Here is a 21515-nt window from a genome sequence, read left to right as displayed (position 1 = left end):
GAGAAAAAAGAGGAGACAAAAAGTCTCAAAAGAGTAGTCAAAAAGTGGCTAAGGTACGTGCTCTATTCGGATCTGTGCTTACTGACGCGGACAAAGAAAGAACTGACGTCAGCGCACATGGGTGGCGCCTAAGTAGACTCCATGACGTCATCTCGGCACTTACGACGCCAGCGACTGACGCGGAGCCGCATGACGCCACCTACTGACGCGCAGGGGTACGCTAACTAAAACTTTCCAGAACCAGTCTGATGCCTGGGGATATTCTAAGGTAAGGAATCTATCACTAACATGTCTCTTTCAGATTATGGCCACTCAAGCATATCAAACGCTTTAGTAGCATCAAGGAAAACTGCAGCGGCCTGCACATCAGGGTGGAGGTATTAAAGCACCGAAAAAACAGTCCTCAGATTGTGTGAGGTAGATCACACAACCCTCTTTTGCGTGCCGCCGTCTCGAATGTCTCGATCAGCTCAGGAGCTGAACTTGCGGTGAGTGTTCACCAACCCCCCCATGTCCCCTTAGGTAGGGTTGCTGAGCCCGGCCATCGCCTCGGCTGTAGTCCGCCTTGGGGGGGGGGGGGGGTGGGGGGGGGGGGGGGGGGGGGGGGAGAGTCAGCTCACGGGGAATTAAAGAGTAGTGGCCCTGCTTTGGGCCGGAGGGTGATATTACGGTCCGCGCTGGGCAGGATGCCTACTCACCGGGCTCTGTTCCGGCTCCCGCCGTCGTGGTGACAGTATGAGCGGTGGTCGGATTTAGCAGGGGGAGGGACCGGCAGGACGCCCGTGCTCCCTCACCCGACCCCGGCTGTTGTGTTGCGGGCTAGCTGGGGGGGGCTGCAAGCACATGGCTCCCCTCCCCCGCGCTTGCTCACCGGCATCCGCCGTCCCGTTTTCCGCCCCTTGTGTAGATTTCCTGGGGGTTGTATGCCCCAACCTACCCGCAATGGTTGTGCTGGGTGGTGTCGTGGCCGGACCAGGGGCCGAGGAGGCGTTTGGGCGAGTGGCCTCTACGATCCTGTCTCCAGAAAAAGCCGGACGGCTGGGGCGAGAGGGGCCCGAGTGTTGTCTGTCCCGCTATGCCTACTGACCCACCCACCTCCAAAGATGGTGGGGCATCGGTTTTGGCTGGCCTGATAGTTTCGGCCCTGTCTGGCATGGGGTGAGACACATGCTCGGTCCCGGGGGCATGCGGGGGATGGTTGTGGGTGCTTGGGATCTTCGCGGGAGGAAGAAGAGATGAGGGCATTGGCGGAGGTGCAGCCGCATTGCCGCACATCACTCCCTTCAATGACAAGGCCCCTTCTCAGTTCCCGCCATGGTGCCTTCCCCCTGAGCGTCGCGTCGGCCTAAGTGGTGAGGGTCTCAGCGTCTTGCATTCAAGGTTGTGGTTTCAAAACCATGCGTTAGAGGGTTGCCTGGTTTGTTGCGCAGCCACTGCCTTTCTTGCTGGGTAACGCAGCCCATGCCAGCATGGACTTCTTACGGACGCACACCTTTACAGAGGCGGTTGCCAGTGGCGAAAGGTGAGAACCACCCTCCTCTGCCCAGCAATAACCTCAGTTGAGCAGAGCACGGGCCCTCTGTGGGCAGGTGTATGGTGTGTTAGAATTTCGTTCTTTGGTGCTTTGAATGGAGGAACACCTTGATGAGGAGCATGACTGCTCTGTCTTTAGGAATATGTGACATTCAAAAGCACTGACTGGGTGTCGGTGGCTCGGAATGTCTGAGGTGAACTGGGTGCCCTGGGCAGCATTGGTGTCCACAAATGATCATCTGCCAGAACACTGCCCTGGCAGTTTCCACTGTTAGCCATAAGCAACTGCCTGTAGAAGAATCGTAAAATACACATGAAAAGACCTCTAGCAGGGGCCTATGTAAACCTGGGCGGTTGGCTCCCCGAAAGGATTTGGTACAACTTTGAGTTCTCTGGTGATGCAACAGGGAATGCTTGAAAAAATATCTCTCAGCAGGAAGTACTCGCAGGATGGCTCAGGGAGGGGGATCCATTTGAATGCCCGGGGCATGAGGCGGTGCTTAATGCGGTCCCGATTTGCATGGCTGCACAGCCTTGTGTTATGTTGGAGAACTTGGCTTTTGTGGGCTGCTTTGGGGTGGCGACGCCTGTCGTCTGGCGCACGGTAACGAGGGGGCTCACAGACTGGGCCACGGCACAATGTTATGCGGAAAACCCTCGCATGGATAGTAGGCGCTGGACATTGTTTACCGGAGCATATGTTGTGTTGCTTTCAATGGCGGTCTTCTCGCCGCAATGCACAATGGTTTTATTTGAGCAGCGCTTGATGGTAAAGGGCGACCGCAAGTCAATGTGTATACGGCTTCATGGTAAGGTATTTGGGCACGAATGCCGCGTAGGCAACGGTATGTTACACGGGCAGCATGGGGCTGAGTTCCTTAAGCTGCTCTCCCGATGCACCCGCTAGTCTTTAGTTGTTTGGTAGATTATTGTGCCGGGGATATTAACTTTGCTTTGGATGGTAACCTAGGGCCTCCGGCAGCGTAGCGGGGGGGGGGGATTAGAGGGGGGGGGGGGGGTTATGGGCTCCTGTTTTTGGCCGGGCGGGGCAAAAATGGCAGCCACCCCCACGGGGGTGCTTTTTCCCGGTACAAGCTCTCCACAAAAAGGTCCAAAGGTCCTCATTGCTCTCATTCTGATGGATTGCGGTATGGATAGTTGGTCACTTTGAGGAGCGGGTTGGTGCGGTTATGGCCGCAGCTTGCGCACATGGCGGCTACAACTAGTCAGCCAGCCTAGCTTTAACCCCACTGCACGTCAGCAAGGCCTTTTTTGCGGCATGCCCTACGTTTGGCAGTGGACGATACAAGCTAATTTTGGGACCCAGGATTGCATTTCTCACGCATGGCTGGCTGCATGGGGTCTGCGCGCCACTAGTTGATAAACCCTTTGGCTTCCAGGTGCAATTATGTATTGCTCTGATTGCTCGGGGAGTAAAGATAATCCCCTTTCCTCCGCCACTTGCAGGTTGGTCCGGAGCAGTAAATACAGCATTCCCGTATAAGAGGCCCATATGCTTCTGTGCTCCATGCAGTGGAAATTATTACCAGGGAGAGGTTGACGAGAGGGTGTAGAAGCTGCAGCTTAGTCCCTGTGTGGAGACAATTGTATGCACCATCATGGGGACCTCCACATGCCTAAGTGGAGCAGGCGGTAATTATGATAGGCGCCCTGCTGGATGTGTTTAGTGAGGTGAACCCCCAAGGTTACAAACGCAAATGCGTCAGTCTCACCATCCCAAAATGGATGCACTTTCAATATGCAATGCACCAAAGCTATAAGTGTAGCTTATTTATCATATGCAACTAACAAGCATTGACAAAGCCAATAGATGGGCTTGTTGGAGGTTTAGTGCTCCTTTTGATATAGATATATATATATATATATATATAAGGATGCTCTAACATAGCGGCAAATACTAGGCAACAGCAAGGCACTGCCTCCTTCAGGACGCGTGGAGGGCTCTGACCAATCTGTTAAGATTTAGGCAAGGTCAGAATTAGGGCCAGAATTTCAGCAGAACTCATGGGGAATTCCTTTAAGGACTAATAGCCAGCTGATTAAGCGCAGAAATCCTCCTGGCGGCAGGCCATGTGTTCTAACCTCTCCAGAAGCGGATCCCTCAAAGTGAGGAAGCTCCCAACTCCTAGTCGCAGCCAGATCCTATGGGCTTCCTGCCATGACCACAGGCGCAAGTTGGGCAAATGTGGTTTTAAAAGGGGCATAGGTTGAATGATGGACAAGCGAACCTGTGCAGTTTAAGTTGTGCAACTTATATGAACTCAGAACAGTGAGCGCAGAACAGCACAGGAGTTGACAAAACATGCAAAATGCTTTTCCAAATCTGGCCCCATGACACCAGGTTAGTCAGGGCCAACTGGTTTGTTGGGTGACTTGGGTAGGCGAAGACTTAGTACAGTTCTTGCACAGCCCATCATTCCAGAATAGTATGCTGCCTTGGGTATTCCTGGGCCTATCCCTGATAATGGTACAGGATAATTGTTTGGCTCTAGGAAACTGGGATCTTATGCACGGGTTCGGTCTTTCTTTGCTGTCGGTTACCAGCACTTTGGCCATAATTAATACTTTCTACGGCGGTCCCGATGCTTTTGCAGCGCTTGAGGCTCATGGTTTATGTAGAATCCGTTTAAATGTCAAATAAAGCACGGAGCCCACCACGGGTCAGCTATTTACGCATTCAGGCCACTTGAGGGCATTGCTACACTGTTCCCGAGCTATTATTGCCAACAAAGTAGTATCATGAGTTGCTCTACAGGAAGGCAAGTCTCCATTAAGCACGAAGCCAACCTCATTCGGGATGGCTTAAAGTCAAGTAATTATTAATGTTATACACACATCCCAACTGGTATTCAGTCCAACCTAGTTGGGGTGTTAACGTACAAAGGGGAGAATGATTGTTCTTGCAGGTCTCGTCGGCTGATGATTTTGGGACCGCTTTTGCGCACTGTTTTACGCAAGCTCAATGGTAATTCGTGTGCCTCTGGTGGAGCACGCTCCCACAAGACAAGGGTTCAAATTCTGCCATTGTCTTCAAGGTATCTCATAAGCTGAATGTTCATGCACTGCTTTTAGCATGCATTTCACATGTTCTCCTCGGAAGAAGTTGACTTGTTTATACGCTTGCGAATAGGCACGGCGTCAATTGTATTAAGTTTGAACATTGTTATCGAGCAATACGTGTTGGACCGATTTATATGTAGGTACTGTTGTACAGGTCTGTATAGTACAGGGAGTCGATTGTATTATTATTGCACTTTATTGGGGAGCACGATGCGCATGACCAGTTACATATTACGTACTTGTTTTGCAAAATTGCAAGTTTGCACGGTGCTAACTAGTGTCACTTCTCACACGAGTGGTGTAGTACGTGCTGAGATTCAAGTGCCCAGAGCTCGGTACAAACTTCAGCTTGTCCCGTTGCGTCTGGGGGGCGCTGTGGGGGCCGTGCGTTGGAGCAATCGGTTTTGGTTTATTACATTCAGTGAAGACTTCACTGCTTGGCAGACAAGGTCCTTGTGCCACCTGGGGTTATGTAACATGTGTACGTCGCTCAAGGCACCTTTAAGCCCGGTAATAACAACAAAGGCAGCCTTAAACCTTGGTGGTCGCAAAGTTTCCCATTGGGCTAATGGGGGTTATTACGGATATCGATATGTCTCCCTCAACTTCATTGTTTGATTTTGCTCACAAGAAAGTGTCATAGTCCTTTAAATGTCACTCATAGTTGCAGTGAAATGATGAACATGTCACACATTGCAAGCTGAAACCTTGGCAGCTATGAATGGGGGCGGCTAGCTCTTGGTTGGCTAGGCAAGTGTGCTATAATTGTGGCATATTTATCTGATGCAAATAGAACATAAGTCAACATGTGTATTTGCAAAGCGCACGTTCACCACTACGGGTATCTTGGCGCTGAATACCAGATGTTTGGTGTTACCCAACTCAATGGTACTCATTTTATCGACCTCAGATGGATGAAAGGCTGAGTGGACCCGCCAGGATTTGAACCTGTGACCATGAGGTCGAACACAGGCTCCTGCAGTAGACATATTAGTCCACTGAGCCACCAGACCCGGCATTGACTAAGCCAATAGATGGGCATGTTGTAGGTGTAGTGCTCCTTTTGTAGTAAATATACTACATATTGGAGCATTGCTCCATCCTCATATCGAAATACATTATTTTAACCTTTTGGCACGCTGGGATACCTTAGCTAAGTCGGTATGGGATACATATGCTGGGTGAGGGATGCCAGCATGGCGACACAGCACCCGTCAGTGCAGATGACGGATGGGTCTGCAGGCTATCACCCAATTGGGGGTCGGGAGTGACCACTCAGTTGGTCACCGTTTCTAAAAAAAAAAAAAGGCCTTTATGAGGTACATCTGCTGGCACCATATAGAGACAGGCACCAGGTACTCTGGGTAGGCAGCCCTCTGCAACCCTGGGCAGGTTTCAGGTCGCTTTAGTAAGACATATTCACCCGCGCTTTAGCCAGGGCAGCAGGTGGGTGGTGGTAGATGTCATATAACAAGTGTGCTGCGGTGCATGAAAAGTTGGGTAAACACTGCGTTGGAGCCAAATGGCGACAGGGGATTATTGACTTGGGCATTACCTTATTCAGGATAAGGGCAGGTAGTAGCACAGAATATTCCACTCTGGTTCCCACAGACTTGCCTGCTCCCTAGGTTATCCTTCTATGGACTAGTACCTGAGATTGGAAGGGGCATCTTCTGTTCCGGTGTCCCAGATACGTTGATAGTCAACACTGGTGTAGATGTACCATGAAGGGCTTGATTATTACTTGGGTTTCCCTAAGCTTTGGGGCCAACTAGGTTGGAGCATTAATTCTACAGCCCTTAGGAAGCATCCAGCATTCCTTCAATCCAAGTAGGGGCAGTTGGCGATAGAATAATTAACAGCGAGTGGGTAACAGATACAGATTACAGACAGTGCTCCCTGTATCGAATCAGACAGATTCTCTAAGCAGTAAGCCTAGGGGGCTTCACCAGAGGTAGATGAGCGGTCGAAATTCCAATAAAGAATAAGGGATGCAGGGCAGTCATGGAGGGCAGCCGTACTGATTGTTCATACGCCTAGTTATGGACATTCCTGTGCGCATTGATTTAGCAAGTAAAGGGACGGTGCCAATGTGAAGTATAAACCTTCTCGCCCTTATAGCCTAAGTTGGCAAGCGGTGGTCGGAACGGTCTCCTAACTGTGAGCTGCTGTCCCAGAGATGGGAGACACATGTGTCCAGACACACACGGTGCTAGAAGGGCGGCAGCCAGAGTGATCAGCAAATAGGTGGGGCATCGTGAGCCAGGGTGTCTGAAACGTTCCCGCCCAGAGTTGGGACGGGGCTTAGTCACGTGATGCAGTGGAACTCTGCTGCGTGAGGTTAATAGTGCTTGGCACAACTTCACAGCCCATAAGGGCGTTTTGTTTCATCAGACACTAGCTGATCCAAGCTAACGTCAAGGGTGTACCGCGTAAATCAGACAGATTCTATAAGCTGTATGCCTAGGGGGTTCCACCACAGGGGGAACTGAACGGTCAAATTCCCATAAGGAATAAGGGATACATGACAAGGGCAGGATGGCCCCTTGCCCATTGTCACACTCTTCTAGCTATGAACACTCCTGTGTATCATGATTTAGCAAGCAAAGGGACTGTTCAAAGGTTAAGTATAATCCTTCTCGCCATTATAGCCAAAGTAGGCAGGCGGGTTGGGGGAGCGGTCACCTAGCAAGTGGGCGACTGTCCCATAGATGGGGCACGCAGAGGTTTAGGCACACGGTGCTTGAAGGACGGCAGCTAGGTGAGATCAGCAAATAGATGGGGCAATGTGAGCCATGGTGTCTGCAATCGTCCCGCCCAGAGTTGGCACGGGGCTGAGTCATGCGATGCAGTGGAACTTTCCCGCACAGGGTGAATAGTTCTTGGCACATCTTCACAGGCCAAAAGGGCCTTTTGTTTCATCAGACAAAGCTGATCCAGGCTAACGTCAAGGGCTATTGGGATATAGATGGGGCATCTATGACCTGTAGGGATGTTCTCTTTCATCTAGATTTGCAGGAGGCTCTAGACAGGAGAGTTTACGGGTAGGACTATAGCTGTTGGGTGGGGGGCTCTGGCGGCGACGGTGGCCATCTCAAGAGCTGTGGCGGAGTCACATGGCTATCTGGAAGCAAATGGGTACGGAAGGGTACCTCTGCGCTGCACCATAGGGGGTGCCAGAGCCAAAGCCCAGGAGCCTCATGGGAGGTTCCTGGAAAACCGTGTCGGCGCCCAGTTAGTCCTTCGGGCAGTTGTGGGCCTGAACAAGTGCAATTGCGATAAGGGGAAGTAGGGGCTGCAGCCTATTAGCTATCAGCTTAGCCAGGATTTTAACATCCACATTTATCATTGATAATGGCCGATATGAATCTAGCTCCGTTTCAGATTTCCCGGGTTTTAATAGAGTGATAATTATCGCCTCCCGCATGGTTGGAGGCAGTGTACCGGTAGTTTGAGCCTCTTCATATAGTGCCAGCAGACAAGGCGCCAGTTCCTCCACGTATGTTTTGTAGAAGGCGGTGGTCAGGCCATCGGGCCCAGGGTCCTTATCAAGGGGTAAACTTTTTATGACCTGGGCAATGTCCTCTGCGGTGAACGGGAAATCCATGTAGTCTCTGTGTTTTTGATGGAACCAGAGTAGTTCCAACGAGTCGAGAAAGGACTGCATTCCCTCTGGGCATGTCTCCTGGGTTGCTGTGTAAAGCCTAGAATAGAACATAGAGAATTCACCCAAAATACCAGTCTGACCCCTAACAACATCCCCTTGTGCGTTAATTAGTTCGGGAATGTACGCAGTAGAGAGCGGGGGTCGAATCATGCCAGCCAACGTGTGTTTCGGCCTGTCGCCCTCCCCGTACCGTCGCGCCTCTGCATATTTCCCGAGGAACTTGACTTTGCGCTGTGCCTCCTCATAGTAGTCCAGTAATGTGGTCTTCAAGAGGGCCATAGTGCCAGGTTCGTTTGTGGAATAAAATTGTACTTCAAGCCCTTTTATCTGAGACTCGAGTGAGGCAAGCATGCCTCTAATGGCAGTCAATACTTCTGCCTGACGGGCTATGCACTGGACCCTATTGACCACTTTAAATGCCTCCCAGAGAGAGGCCTCGGTGTCCACCGAGCCTACATTGAGAGTGAAATAGTCAGTGATATCTGTTCGTATTTTCTCCTTAAAGGTCTCACCTAAAAGGGCGTGTGGTGGATGTCCCCAGGAGAAAGCTCGGGGAAGGGATGCGGGGAGCACCAATTTCAAAAGGCACGGGGCATGAGCTGACGGGGTTCATGGCAGATGCAGCACATCTGTGGTCCAGGTGGCCACGTCAAGCGAAACCAGCCAAAAGTCCAGGCGGGACCAGGCACTGTGATGTTCAGAGATACAGGTACCCTCCCTAATCAAGGGGTGTCTCCTGCGCCATATATCAACTAGATCACCATCTAAGTATGGCATTCAAGGCAGCACCAGCAGCTAGATGCAGGGACCGGGCCGGCCCCCGCCTATCCATGTCGTCATCTAGAATGGCTTCGAGTCACAGCATAAAGTCTCTGTCCTGGTAGTTCAAGATTTTTGCCACAATGGGCCTGGGTGTCGCTCCAACCGGAGGCTTGGGTCCAAGTGACCGGTGCGCCATTTCCACTACGAAGACGGAAGACAAGTGAGGATCAAAGAGTTCATGGAGCAACTCTGTGATAAAGGTCTACATCTTAGATATAGCGGGCGTTTCTGGAATCCCGGTAACGCGTAGGTTGTTTCTGCGGGATCTCACCCCCAAATCCTCATTCTTGGCACGGATAACTCCCAATAATTTGTCCATATGTAATAACTGTTCTTTTGTTTCCACTTGGAACTCGTGGAAGTCTGAAGTGCGATTTTCTAGGACGTCAAGACGGGTCTCGTGCGTCGCCACCTGAGTCTTGACTGCGTCCAGTTGAGCACTAAGTGTGTCCAATTTGGTGTCAATATTGCACAGGCTTGTACGCATCTCAAGCATGAGGGTCCGTAAGTCTTCACCTTGATCCTCCGTCTGCGCTTCGTGCTGACTCTCTATATTAGTGTCTGGGTCCACTTCCCTGTGCCTCGTGGCTCCTTCATTCTTAAAGGTGAGTTTTGGCTGCTTGGTATCTTGTTTTCCAATGCTGGCGAAGATATGTGGAGGGTAGTATTAGCCGGTTATGTCTGGGGCCGGCACACCGCATTGCATTGCTCAATATCGTGCGCCTGTGGGTCGCTCCTTACACACCAGCCCCTCTATCTTCAACTGAACGTGGCGCTTCTCTCCAAGTAAGATCTGCAGGTCCGCCGCAGTTCAATCCGGTAGCTCACCCTGGCACCAACCATGCATGACCCGATGAGCCTCCTGTCGCAGTCTGCGTGTTCTTAGTGCTACCCCTCTATACTCTGCCACCAATGCCCCTCACACACAATGGCCACCTCGTGAGGATCAAGACTGTAGAGTCAATGTAGCTTGCAATTCACAGCAGAGAATGTGATATAAGGCAGGCAGTGTCTTTATAGGGCTAAAGTTGATGTATTGTTGATCAGCATGGGAGATCAGCAACGGGCTAGTGTGCACCCACAGACACAGCTGAGCTCAGCACCGACGAGGCGCGGCCACAAAATGGAGTCTTAAATTTTCTGAGCACTCCTTTCCCACTTTTACCCCGCACCTCACCTGGGAAAGCAGAGCGTGTGCACCGATGTGGACAGCGGGACAGTTCAACACCGCGGCCAGTGTCAGCGCCACAGGCGATGGGCCCGCTGGAGCCAAGGGAATGCCTTTGTTTCACCGCGGCTGAGGCCTGCACCGCGCCAGCTGCCGCGGGTTCAAGTTCAAAGGGCTGCCTGCTCACGCTGCGTCTGGATGTGTCTCCGCAGCCGGGCTCCCACAGTTAAGCCGCACAGCTCAGCACCGCAGCGGGGCACGCTGACTGGGTTTGCAGCGTTCGAGTCCTCAGCGATTCCGCTCTTGTATTGTAGTTGTTGGCACAACGGCAACCCTCTGTGTGCAAGGATAATTAAAGGATTGTTCCCTGGCCGGTGGAGTGCACTCAGAGCGGCCATTCCCCTGCACGACAGACCACCTGAACTCCAGGATCTTGAAGGCAAAGAGGCGCAGATACAAGCTTTTCCTTCTAGCATGAGCTGAGAGTGGGTCTCTCATGTAAGGCTGAGCTTTCCCAGGAATATACGAATTGTCAAGTGCCAGTGTAAAGGAATTATACCAGAGTGAGGAGCGATCCAGTACAAACGAGATGGTCTGGACTTGGCACTTCACAGCATTAGCCCAGGCAGTGTATGGGATTTCATGTAGGGACATGGTCTCTGCCTCTATTTTCAGTGAGTGTATTGCTTGGTCCAGCTTAGAGTGCCGTGGGGATCCCGCTGCCCTGAAAATCGTTTTCAGAAAGTGTTTGAGAGTAGTTTCGGGGGCTTTAAGCACTCTGATATAGTATTTTATAAGGTCCCCCTGTACTGCCAAATCCAGTCTGTTTAGTCCTATTTCCAACCTTAGCCTGCTGTTCCTTGCTTGTCTGGGCACCTGTAGCATGATCTTATAAGCTTTAATCTGGGCTGCGGTGATGGATTTCTCTAATGCACCTGGGAAGGCTAAGTGGCAATAAGTAATTGATGGAATTAATTTTGCCCCGAGTACTGTCAACATAGGCTGTGCGGATGGACTTGCCAGGCGATGGCTCAAACGTCGAAGTGAGAGAATTATTCTTTTGATTTTCAGTTCTCTCCTTTATGTATTTAGCTGCTGTTGCCCTCTCTGTTAACCATACCCCCAAGTATTTGTAGGATGTAGCTGTCTCAAATCGGTGGTCGTCCAGAGACCAGGATGCTTGCTTTTTGTGAGGATGTTTGCCAAAGATTATTATCTTTGTCTTGTTCTCGTTAATTTGCAGGCTGTTTTCCATGGGGTCTGCTAGAGTTAATACATAGCAGACTTACTTGAACATTTGCCTAGGTATCACTGAAATGAGAAGGTTTGGTGAGTGAACACAAACAAAATAGGAAAGAGGCTGTGATCAATCAATTTGAACAGTCTTCCACAAAGTGCCTTTACAGGAGGCCTCAAAAACATCATGCATGCATACATATTAGTAGAATTGGAAGCAAGGTAACAACAATTTGAATGGGTGGGTGAAGGGGAGGATGATGGGAACACTCCAACATTTGTTGGACCCATATGGTAGAGAAGACATGCTGAACAAGCAATTTATGAACTCAAATAGCATGCCCAGAGAAGATGGCCTTGGCTACAAATTGGTGAGGACTCAATTAGGTTAAATAGGGAAAAGGTGGTAGACAGGAAAAATAAAAGATAACTGCCCAGAACTCTGCACGGTTCTCAGGGACTTAAGGCCTTGAATTGGAACATGAATAAAGATCTAATACGTGAGTTGGGAGGGAGGAGGGGCAGGAAAACCAGAGGCAAAAGTAATTTACTAGCAAGTATGATGATAGTCTCTGGGATTATGGAGCAAATGCCTACAAGAGCAGGAGCTCTAACCCCACAAAAAAGATTCTTGGGACAGTCAGCACACCTGCTCCAGTGGTAATGTGCTCTTAACTGAGGGCCCTGATGTCCTAACTGCTAAAATCATGTATCTCTGTTTTGCATTTACTGCTACTAATGCACATTGGAAGGGCCAATGTGATTACTATCAGACTACTACTGGCTCATTTGTTAAATAATGTCAAGGGCTTATAAAGTAAAGAAGGGAAAGCACAGGCATTTGTTGAAATGTGGCTTAGACCATGAGAGGACCAGGGTAGTAATCCCTACAGCCACTAGTTCATACAAAAATACGCTTTACTGTATTTCAGACTATACACCAGGTCAGTGGTCAGAGTATGAAAATATCTTGAACTACAGCTGTGCAACATACACATTAGGGAGATGTATGTTCTAAGTACAACACCTCACATTTTAAGGAAAAAAAACGGACATTTAGGAAATACAAGGCATCAACAAGCTTTCGGATCAATAAAACAAATGCATCATACTTTATGTAGTTGAAATCAGCTTTCAGATTGATGGATGCACCGTTCGCACTTGACTTCAGTTCCTGCACAGTGTTCTGCCATTCTTGCACAGCAGACCAGTCTGCTATTGAAATATAGCACTCGCATGCTTTGTTACACAAGTAATTTGTGACCTCAGGAGAGGATTCACTAGGCTTCGTCAGGACAGTCTTTTTTGCATCACCTGTTAAAGTGAACAAAATTACAGGTGTTTAAAATAGTTTTAGAGACAAATGGTAATGTTACCTGTGTGAACATTTGAATCGTGATCAGTGCAAATCATCCAGAAGCATTCTAGCAGTTCTTACCATTGGCATGTTTGGGGCTAGCAGAATTGGTGTTATTTGAATTTGCCAGCTTCAGAACCGATTTATCAAAACCTGTTGGACTGCAGTCCACTCCAGTCATGGCACACAAGTGCTCCTGGTACTCAACGGCTGCTTTTTCAAACCTGAAAAAAAACATTCTTTCAGAGATTCAAATGTCAAAGATACTGAATACTACTACACCAATGTTGCATTACAATGCCGTTGCTAATGCTATTTTAACTGATACAAACATTTACCTGTCACTTTTGTGGCCCCATAAAACCTATGGTACCCATTTTTATTTGGCGGTTATCCCTTAAGTTTTAAATGTGCTAAATGAAACAGGACAAATACCAGTTTGAGATTCTTTTAGCCACATGCTTTAACACTTATTCTTAAAACACAGTATCCTGATTGCCACAAACTAAATAATCTTACATCTCTCCACTCTTGGAGGCAGAATCTTACACTTAGCTAAAAAGTGCTATTTTTCCTGATTTTGTTTTTTATAGTCCAGGGAGCTTTCAACAAGAGCTAGAGCGCTTACTGTCTTCATTATGACAAAAGTATGGCACACCTGAAGCCATCTTGATTGGAATAAACTGGTAACACTTAAAACATTTAATTTAAAAAGAAACACGAGGGGGTTCATTTTGCCATAGAAATTATGATTAATGCTGAAGAAAGAAAATGAGGGCACAGTTTGAGTGACTTCTCAAATCCTCTTCTATTTCATTAAAAAATTCTGACATGCAGACTGAAACATGCACTTTTAATACCAGGAGCAGACTTCCATGGTGAACAGTAGTTTTACTACAGTGATCTAATGAGCAACTAGAGTGCTAACATTCAGAATTTATGGCAAATGTGTGACATATCTGAATAACTTCATGATGGAATCAAGGTAAAAAACTGAAAGCATTTCCTACTGAGGAGACTGCAGTACATGAGGAAATTAGGAAACTTCATAACAAATAAATCTCCCAAGATGGCCACCGGAGACAAAAGAGCCCAAATGTAGCCCCAAATCACCCAGATGTAGCCCAATGACAGAAGTGTGCAAAACACTTATTATTTTGTGTTTTTGCAGTGTTATATAGTGCAGACTTGTCAGGTATTGGAGTGCTTTACATGAGCATTGGTTACATCACACAAGAACAAATTCATTTTGGTTGTAGACATGGGGAGACTAAGTGATTTGACCAGAATCACAGAATGTCGAGTTGAAGCGGAAACTCCAACCTGGTTCCCCAGTTGCAAAGTCTGCAGTTCTGGAAGTAACACCACATCCTCTCCCCTAAGTGCAACATTTAATCAAGTGGTCAACTGGATAAAAAACATAAAGGTAACAAATAATTTAAAAGTGCTTTGTCGCTATTTGAAAACTCAGAAAATATGTCCTTATTTTAGTCTTTTAGAGCACTAACCATTATTTTGATGCCAATAAGACCCTCTCATATATGTAATTTCTAAAGGAAATGCTCTAGGCTGTGGCAATGTAATAGACCATTGTGGGCAGAATGAAGAGGCAATGGTAGTACAACCATACATGCCAACAGACCCGATTCAGCCAGGAAACGTCCAATGTTTTTAAGCTCAAATGGGCTTTATTTGATCTGTCGCCTGTCTACAATCTCCTCTTTTTCAATGTAACTCAAAGGGGAAAATCAATACCCCAGTTTTTTTTTCAAAATCTCCCTCTTAACAAGTTCAAAATGTTTGCAAGTATGGTACATTGGATCATGGAAGGAAATGGGGTAGGGACATGGACTTGGATAACAGAGGACAGGAGGGACATGGAGAGGTGCACCAAACTGACCCTGCAGGGCAGGCAACAGGGTTTGCAGCAGCACAACACACCACACAGGGCATGCGGGACGAGAGTGCAGCACAACAATCCATAGAAAGCAAGAGGGAGGGGACAGGACCATGCACATGGACAACAGAGAACAGAGGGGCAAGAGGCAATTGTAGCTAGCTGACCATAATGGACAGACAGGAGAGAAAGCTGCAGCATAACAGACCATAAAGGGCAGGAGGGACGGATCAGGGACATTACAATGGAACAGACAAGCCAGGAGGGAGGGAGTAGGGGTCTGCATATGTAAACAGAGGGCTGGGGGCAAGGGGGCAGGGCAGGAGCAGCAAGATAGCCATGGAGGTCAGGCAGGATGGGCACTAGAAGCAAGACACACCATGAAGAGCAACAGTGAGACTGTGACGGCATACACACAGACCATGGAGGGAAGGTGGGAGGGGTTCAGGGGCAGCTAACTGACCACACAGGAAGGTGGGAGGGGCCATGGCAGCACAGAAGACCATGCATGGCAAGTGGGAGGGTTAGTGGCAGCACAATGGCTATGATGGGCAAGAAGGAGGGTGCAGGGGCATGCACAAAGGACGATGGAGGATAGAAGGGCGGGTCAGGACCTGTGCACAGACAAGAAAGTTCAGGGGAAGGGGCCTCACAACAGACCGCACGGGGCAGGCAGGAGGAGCAGTTGCAGCACAACAGACCAGGGAGGGCAGAAGGGTGTGGCAGTACAATGGACCATGTAGGACAGGAGGAAGAGGATAGGGGCATGGCATGTGGACAGGCAGGGTGGAGGTGGCAGGGACAGGTTACAGTCATCTGACAATGCTAGGCAGGTGGGAGGGGAGTGGCAGCTCAACAGAACACTCAGAGTAGATAGGAGTGGCAGGTCCATGGAACATGGTGGGCAAAAAGGATGGAGCAGGGGCATACACAAAGACATCGGAGGGCAGGGGGAAGGAGAATAGGGGCAGCAAGCTAAGCACAGAGTTTAAGCAGGAGGTCAATGATGGGGCATAGAATTGGGAAATGGAGGGCAGGAGGAGTGGACTGGTACATCATACTAAATTGAGGGCAGTGGCAGCACATCAGACAATGCATGGCAGGAGGGAGGAGGCTAGTCCATGGATTCACACAACAGAGGATAGGGAGGAGGGGGATGGGGCAGCAAACTAACTGTTCAGAGAAGGCGGGTATTGGGAACTTTATTATTTTTAAAACGTGTGTCTGTGCGAACTACTTAAAATATGAACAAGTATGCAGCATAATCTCACTTTTATTCAGGAAGAAGAGGACGTTTGTGACTGTGACTCCAGGCTCACTTGGCAGAAACACCCCCTGACCCTCCACCCCCTATCGTAAAATGTAATGCCCGTGAACAGGGTAGGTGAACACAGTGTTATATAGAACATAGTCCTGAGAGCACGATTGAAAATGAAAACTAGATATAGTGTATGGTATAAACTATGCACCAAAAAGTGTGATATAAGATGAACCGGGCGTGAAATATAATATGCAATACATTGTGCGCAATGACAGATTCATTGGAGAGCGCGAGATAGCACAGGCACTAGCGCGTGCTATGCGATATGCGCCTTGGAGTGTAATATGCACAGGGCAGTGTTGTGTAACCTAACTAGTCTCGAAAGTTGTAATATAAAATATGTGCTGGGGAGTGTAACGTTGCATATGCACTGTGACAAAGATATGGATCCCAGATTGTAATATGTATGGCATAGCACTGTGCGTTATAACATAGGCATCGAGGAAGGCATGTTAGATGGGGCAATATAACCTGTGCGAAGACAAGTGTGGCATGACATATTCACGGGGTGGTGTTATAGTGCACATGGGCTAGAGAGTGTCATAGCATATGCACTAGCTAGTGGAATACAACACAGAGGTGTGTGGCACTCAGCAGGCAATGGTGGGTGTAACACAGCATTGGGCTCTGCCAGGAGCGCGCTGTGATGTTCGTCCCCTTTCCAGAGAGTAAAATAACTAGTATTACGCATCCGGCAGTGGATGTGTGTTTTATTAACCGTGAGGGGGATTTCTTGCATAGTTTTGGTCGAATTTTTGTCAAATCCCCTTTGAATGGCTTGGTGTGCATGTGTATTAAATGTGCCCGTCAATAGCTACCCATATTTGTATAAATAAACGACAAGGGTGTCTACCGGGATTAGGCACGGTAGGGCATCAGACATGTCAGAGCTTCACTAGTTGTGTAAATACATTCCACGTGGATTCATTGTATGCATAGTCGCCTTTTAATGAATATCACGCAAATAGTCATGGTGATAGGTACGTACGGTTTGTCCAGCATGTCCTAGGTGTGTCTATAAATATATATTTTTTTAAAATAATAAAAAACAGTGGCCGGCCCTGGGGATTGGGGTCAAAAAAATATAATTAGGAGACAGGCCCTGGGGGATGGGGTCATCAGGGCCAATAAATTAGAATAAGAAGGGGAACCACACAGCCCCCCTTCTTAAAAAATTAAAATAAATAAAAGACTGGCATCGTGCCGGAGGCCACGCCCCCTCCTTGCAGCACTCTGCAAACGCGCCCCCAGGCGAGTTGTAAGTTGGGGAAATAATTCCTCTTCAATACTGAGGGCCCACTAGCCCAACAGGCATCTCCAGTATGCGCCAGGGAGCTGCGCTGCAGACAGGTGTTCTGAGGCCACGCCCCTTTTTACACCTCTCTGCAACGCAGCTCTGTGGCACTTACTGGAGGTACCTAGTGGTCTAGTTTGACCCTAGGGACCCTTAGGATTCAGGGGCCTTAATCTCTCAACTTAGAACAGCCACAGGGCGTGTTTACATAGTGGTGAAGGGAGGGGACGGGGCCTGAGGTGACGTGTGCAAACACGCACTATGGCACGTTTTAAATTGGGGATATAATTTTCCTTCAATACTGAGGGCCCCTGGGGGCTAACTAGCCCACCAAGTGCTTCCAGTAAGCGCCACTGAGCTGCATTACAGAGAGGTGGTCCAGGCCGTGCCACTTTTTACACCTCTCTGCAACGCAGCTCTGTGGCACTTACTGGAGGTACCTAGTGGGCTAGTTGGACCCTAGGGACCCTCAGGATTCAAATGAACTTAATCTCCCAACTAAAAACAGACACAGGGCGTGTTTACACAGTGGTGAAGGGAGGGGACAGGGCCTGAGTTAACGTGTGCAAAAATGCCCTGTGGCCTGTTTTAAGAGGTAGTTTTAATCCCCCTGCCCTATTATATACTAGGGGCTTACAGAGGAGGTCATGCTAAACACAGGGGGACCCCAACGCATAATGTTCCCTAGTGTATGTAGGTGTTTTCACTGTATTCTAAGTGTCTTTTAACATAGCACTGGCTCTAGGACTGGTTAGTCAGACTCAGTTACCACCAGTATCCGTCTGAAAAAGTTGAGGGTACAGGATGATTTTGCAACAAGGCTTCTTTCTGCTCTTCTTTTTGTTCTTTCTGCACGTTATCCTTCTTCCTGCACTTTTCTTGGTCTTTGAGGACTTCTGTTGCTTCTTTCTGCACTTCTTTTTATTCTTTCTGTGCATTTTTTCTTCTTTCTTCACATGTCCTATCTCTGTAGGCATAGTTAGAAATTAGCATTTAAAAAGCCTTTGGAATTCACAGAAAAAACCATAGGTTTCAGGCACGTTATAGTTAGGAATTAGCATTTAAAAAACCACAGAAATTCACTGAAAAAACCATAGGTTTCAGGGGTGTTATAGTTAGCTGGACTTTTCACTTGTACAAAACCATTGAAATTCCCCCGTTATAGTTAGTTCAGCTAACTATAACTCGCGCGCCCGCAATGCACTGCTGATGACGTCACATATTACATCACTCATGACATGGTCAGTGACAAAACTCATGACATCACAAGTGTATGCCACTTCATATTCTGGCTTTGCTCGGGGGGGCCTTCATATGGATAGCACCGGGAGTCCCATTCCAATACTTACACCATGTTATAGATCCCGACGGACGATACGTCATTCTGCATGGAAGATTGGATGGGTCAGAGATCTGTAGAATTAACGTATATGCTCCAAACGATGACACCGCCCTTTTTTTGGGGACCTTTTTGCGGCTGCCTCTTCCTACTTGGGAGCTTCAATACTTTTAGCCGGGGATGTGAACTGTGTATTAGATGGCACCCTGGATAGGGAACCTCCAAAGCTACACACTAAGCCAACAAGCATTTGCAATGCAATAGGTCTCGCATTTTAGATTTGAAGTGATAATGCCTTTTATTATTGCAGGTTTTCTTAAACACATTAATAAAAGGCATTGTCATTTACAATGCCTGTAGCACATCCCTAGTCAGTGGTTTCACCCAAAGACCACCCGGTATGAAATAAGTGTTCACAAAGTGGATAGGTTTTGTGTTTTCAAAAAGGTCACTTTTCATCTCAGGGTTGGCGAAATCCCAAAATTTAGGTTTGTGTCATAGAGACTTGAGGTGACATGTCTGTCGTTATAGTGTACACGAAGGAAGCAAACAGTTGTTGTAATCTTGCCTTTTTTATTTATAATTTTCTAAGAATGCAAGTAAAAACAGAAACAGCCAACACGTGGTTCGCCCAGTGGCCTGCTAGCCAAGGCTTTTTCAAGGCTGGTATCGAAAGTGAAAAAGATCAAGAAGGTATGAGAAAACTTTGGGAGGGTGGGTGGGGGCCTGTGAGAAAAGGTAGGAATTTGCAGGGACCAAGTACACAAGGGTAAATGATCATAGTGCAGATAGAGTATGGGATATAAAGGAGTGTAGGGTAGTCAGGATGTCATATATAACAACAAAGTGCGGAGGTAAGTGCACCCAAAGTCCAGGACAAAGGGAAAAGAGCGCTGAAGGAGGTATGGGGGAAAAGATATAGTAAAAACAAAATTAGTCCTCATGGGTGACAAAAGTATACATACAATCATGAGTCAACCCTGAAAGCAACTAAATCAACCTTTATATATACAAGTTGGGACCCTCTGGTCAAAGTCCATCTAAACATATATGTATGATGTCCACCCCAAGTTTCTGTATACAGTATGCCATTATGCGTATGAACACCACAAACTTTGCACAAGCATAAAGAGAAACAACTATCGTTGGACATGCGAATAGGTCGTACTATTGCGCCATATTAATATAGGCCAGCGGTCGAAAGTGGAGATGTATCCTAGAGGAAAGGTCTTCCCATATTTAATATGCAACAGCAAAATCACAAATTAAAATCTCATGATGAATACATACACCACATCAAAAAGCTAACAAGGACTAAGTTACAGTGAAATGAAGTTACCCAACATATAATATCAGGTCAGGTATACCATATTCTAAGAAATGAAGGTCTCAACTTGCCAAAATGGTCATAGTAAATGGTTCAGGCTAATCGTCTGTGAAAGGGAAAGACATACAGAAAGAAAAAGTGAGCGCTCAGAGATGGTGAACACCACAGGCATGCAGTGCAGTCTGCAGATTAACGAGCGGTGGGTTGTGTATGCTTGAACAGGCTAATTCAGAGGGCCCTCTATTCAGGTGAGCGAATGGACACCCAGAAATAATGTGAGAAAATAATAGACGTGGCCTGACTGCTAAAATCACATGATGCATTGAAGAGACGAGGAAAACGCCAGGCAGGTCGCATCAAAGCGCTAAGAGGAACAACTATGGTACAAGGAGATGCGAGTCCTTCCCCGTATTTGAGAATTATTATGCATGAAAAATGGGCTGCTGAAGAATAAAAGAAGCTCAGGATGAGCCGTGAGCACTCGTAACACTATGGCAGCGCGATACTGATCGTGTGTTTGTAAATGGGCAAAACAGAAAGTTAGCAGTTGCGCAATGCCAAGAGACATTACGGTTGAATACAGAGTGAAAATGATTGTGCGCACAAAAAACAGGCAAGACATGGAGCGACAGAAAAGAGCAGCCGTGCTAGAACCAAGAAAACATACAATAGACAAGGGGGCAATCTATAGCTTAGCGAAAGAACAAGTCCCAGAGCAAAACCTGCACGGGATGCAATGCAAATAATAATGTGGTCTGACACGAGTCCGTGCAACAGCTAGAAGGCTGCATGAAATAGACTATGTCAGTGACGGCCAGGTGACGTCAGTCATCAGGAATGGCAAGGGACGGAAGCGGAGGACGGGCGAATAGCGTCAGTTACCTCGGTAACCTGAAAATCAAGAAGATCAGTGGGAGGAAAGGAAATACTGCCGGCGGCAGGAAACACACTGAAAGAAAATAAAAAATATTCATGTGGTGAATATGAGTAATGGGAGCTCGTCCTATTAGGGAGAAAACGAAAATTCCAAATCATCCAGAAATGCACACGTGCATAGAAGGATGTAGACTCTATAAGGCAGCGCTCGGTGAGCCGCTGTATCGATGATGACACATCACAAAAAGGGGAGGAGTGGAAGGGTAGAAAGGAACAAAAAAAGAATTAAAAATTAATCAAAGGCAGAGAAGGATGTGCAAGGGCGCAGAGAAAAATATAAATATGATAAAAGTGAAATATATGATGCGTTCAGGAGCACTCCGCAACCATGAAAAACCAGTGGTGCGCGCGGACCACAGAGGAGCGGGGGGAGGGAGCACGGCAGCGAGGCGAACGAGCGCTGCTGCGCGTGCTAGACATGGACGGAAATGGGCGTTGCAAAGGCGGGACATGCGCCCGCCTTTGCCCAATCACGTGCCTTTTTAAAAAATAAAAATAAAAACACGCTAAAGCCAATGGCGGGCGGCGAAAGCCTGA

General features: G+C 47.9%; 1 protein-coding gene across 1 annotated transcript in view; it reads right to left on the bottom strand.

Moving 5' to 3' along the window:
* Nucleotides 1-21515, bottom strand: part of SMG1 (SMG1 nonsense mediated mRNA decay associated PI3K related kinase) — a 1471505-nt gene that overhangs the window by 947029 nt on the left and 502961 nt on the right. Inside the window, exons 24-25 of the mRNA XM_085628855.1 lie at nucleotides 12946-13088; nucleotides 12620-12821 (exon numbers count right to left, since the gene is read on the bottom strand). Of these exons, the coding sequence (XP_085484981.1) occupies nucleotides 12620-12821; nucleotides 12946-13088 (345 nt within the window). The remainder of the gene's footprint in view (nucleotides 1-12619; nucleotides 12822-12945; nucleotides 13089-21515) is intronic.

The sequence above is a fragment of the Triturus cristatus genome, chromosome 10 (assembly GCF_964204655.1).
Source record: "Triturus cristatus chromosome 10, aTriCri1.1, whole genome shotgun sequence".
Classification (NCBI taxonomy): Eukaryota; Metazoa; Chordata; class Amphibia; order Caudata; family Salamandridae; genus Triturus; species Triturus cristatus.
Note: the sequence above shows the minus strand (reverse complement) of the source record. Positions and strands in the feature narration are given on the sequence as shown.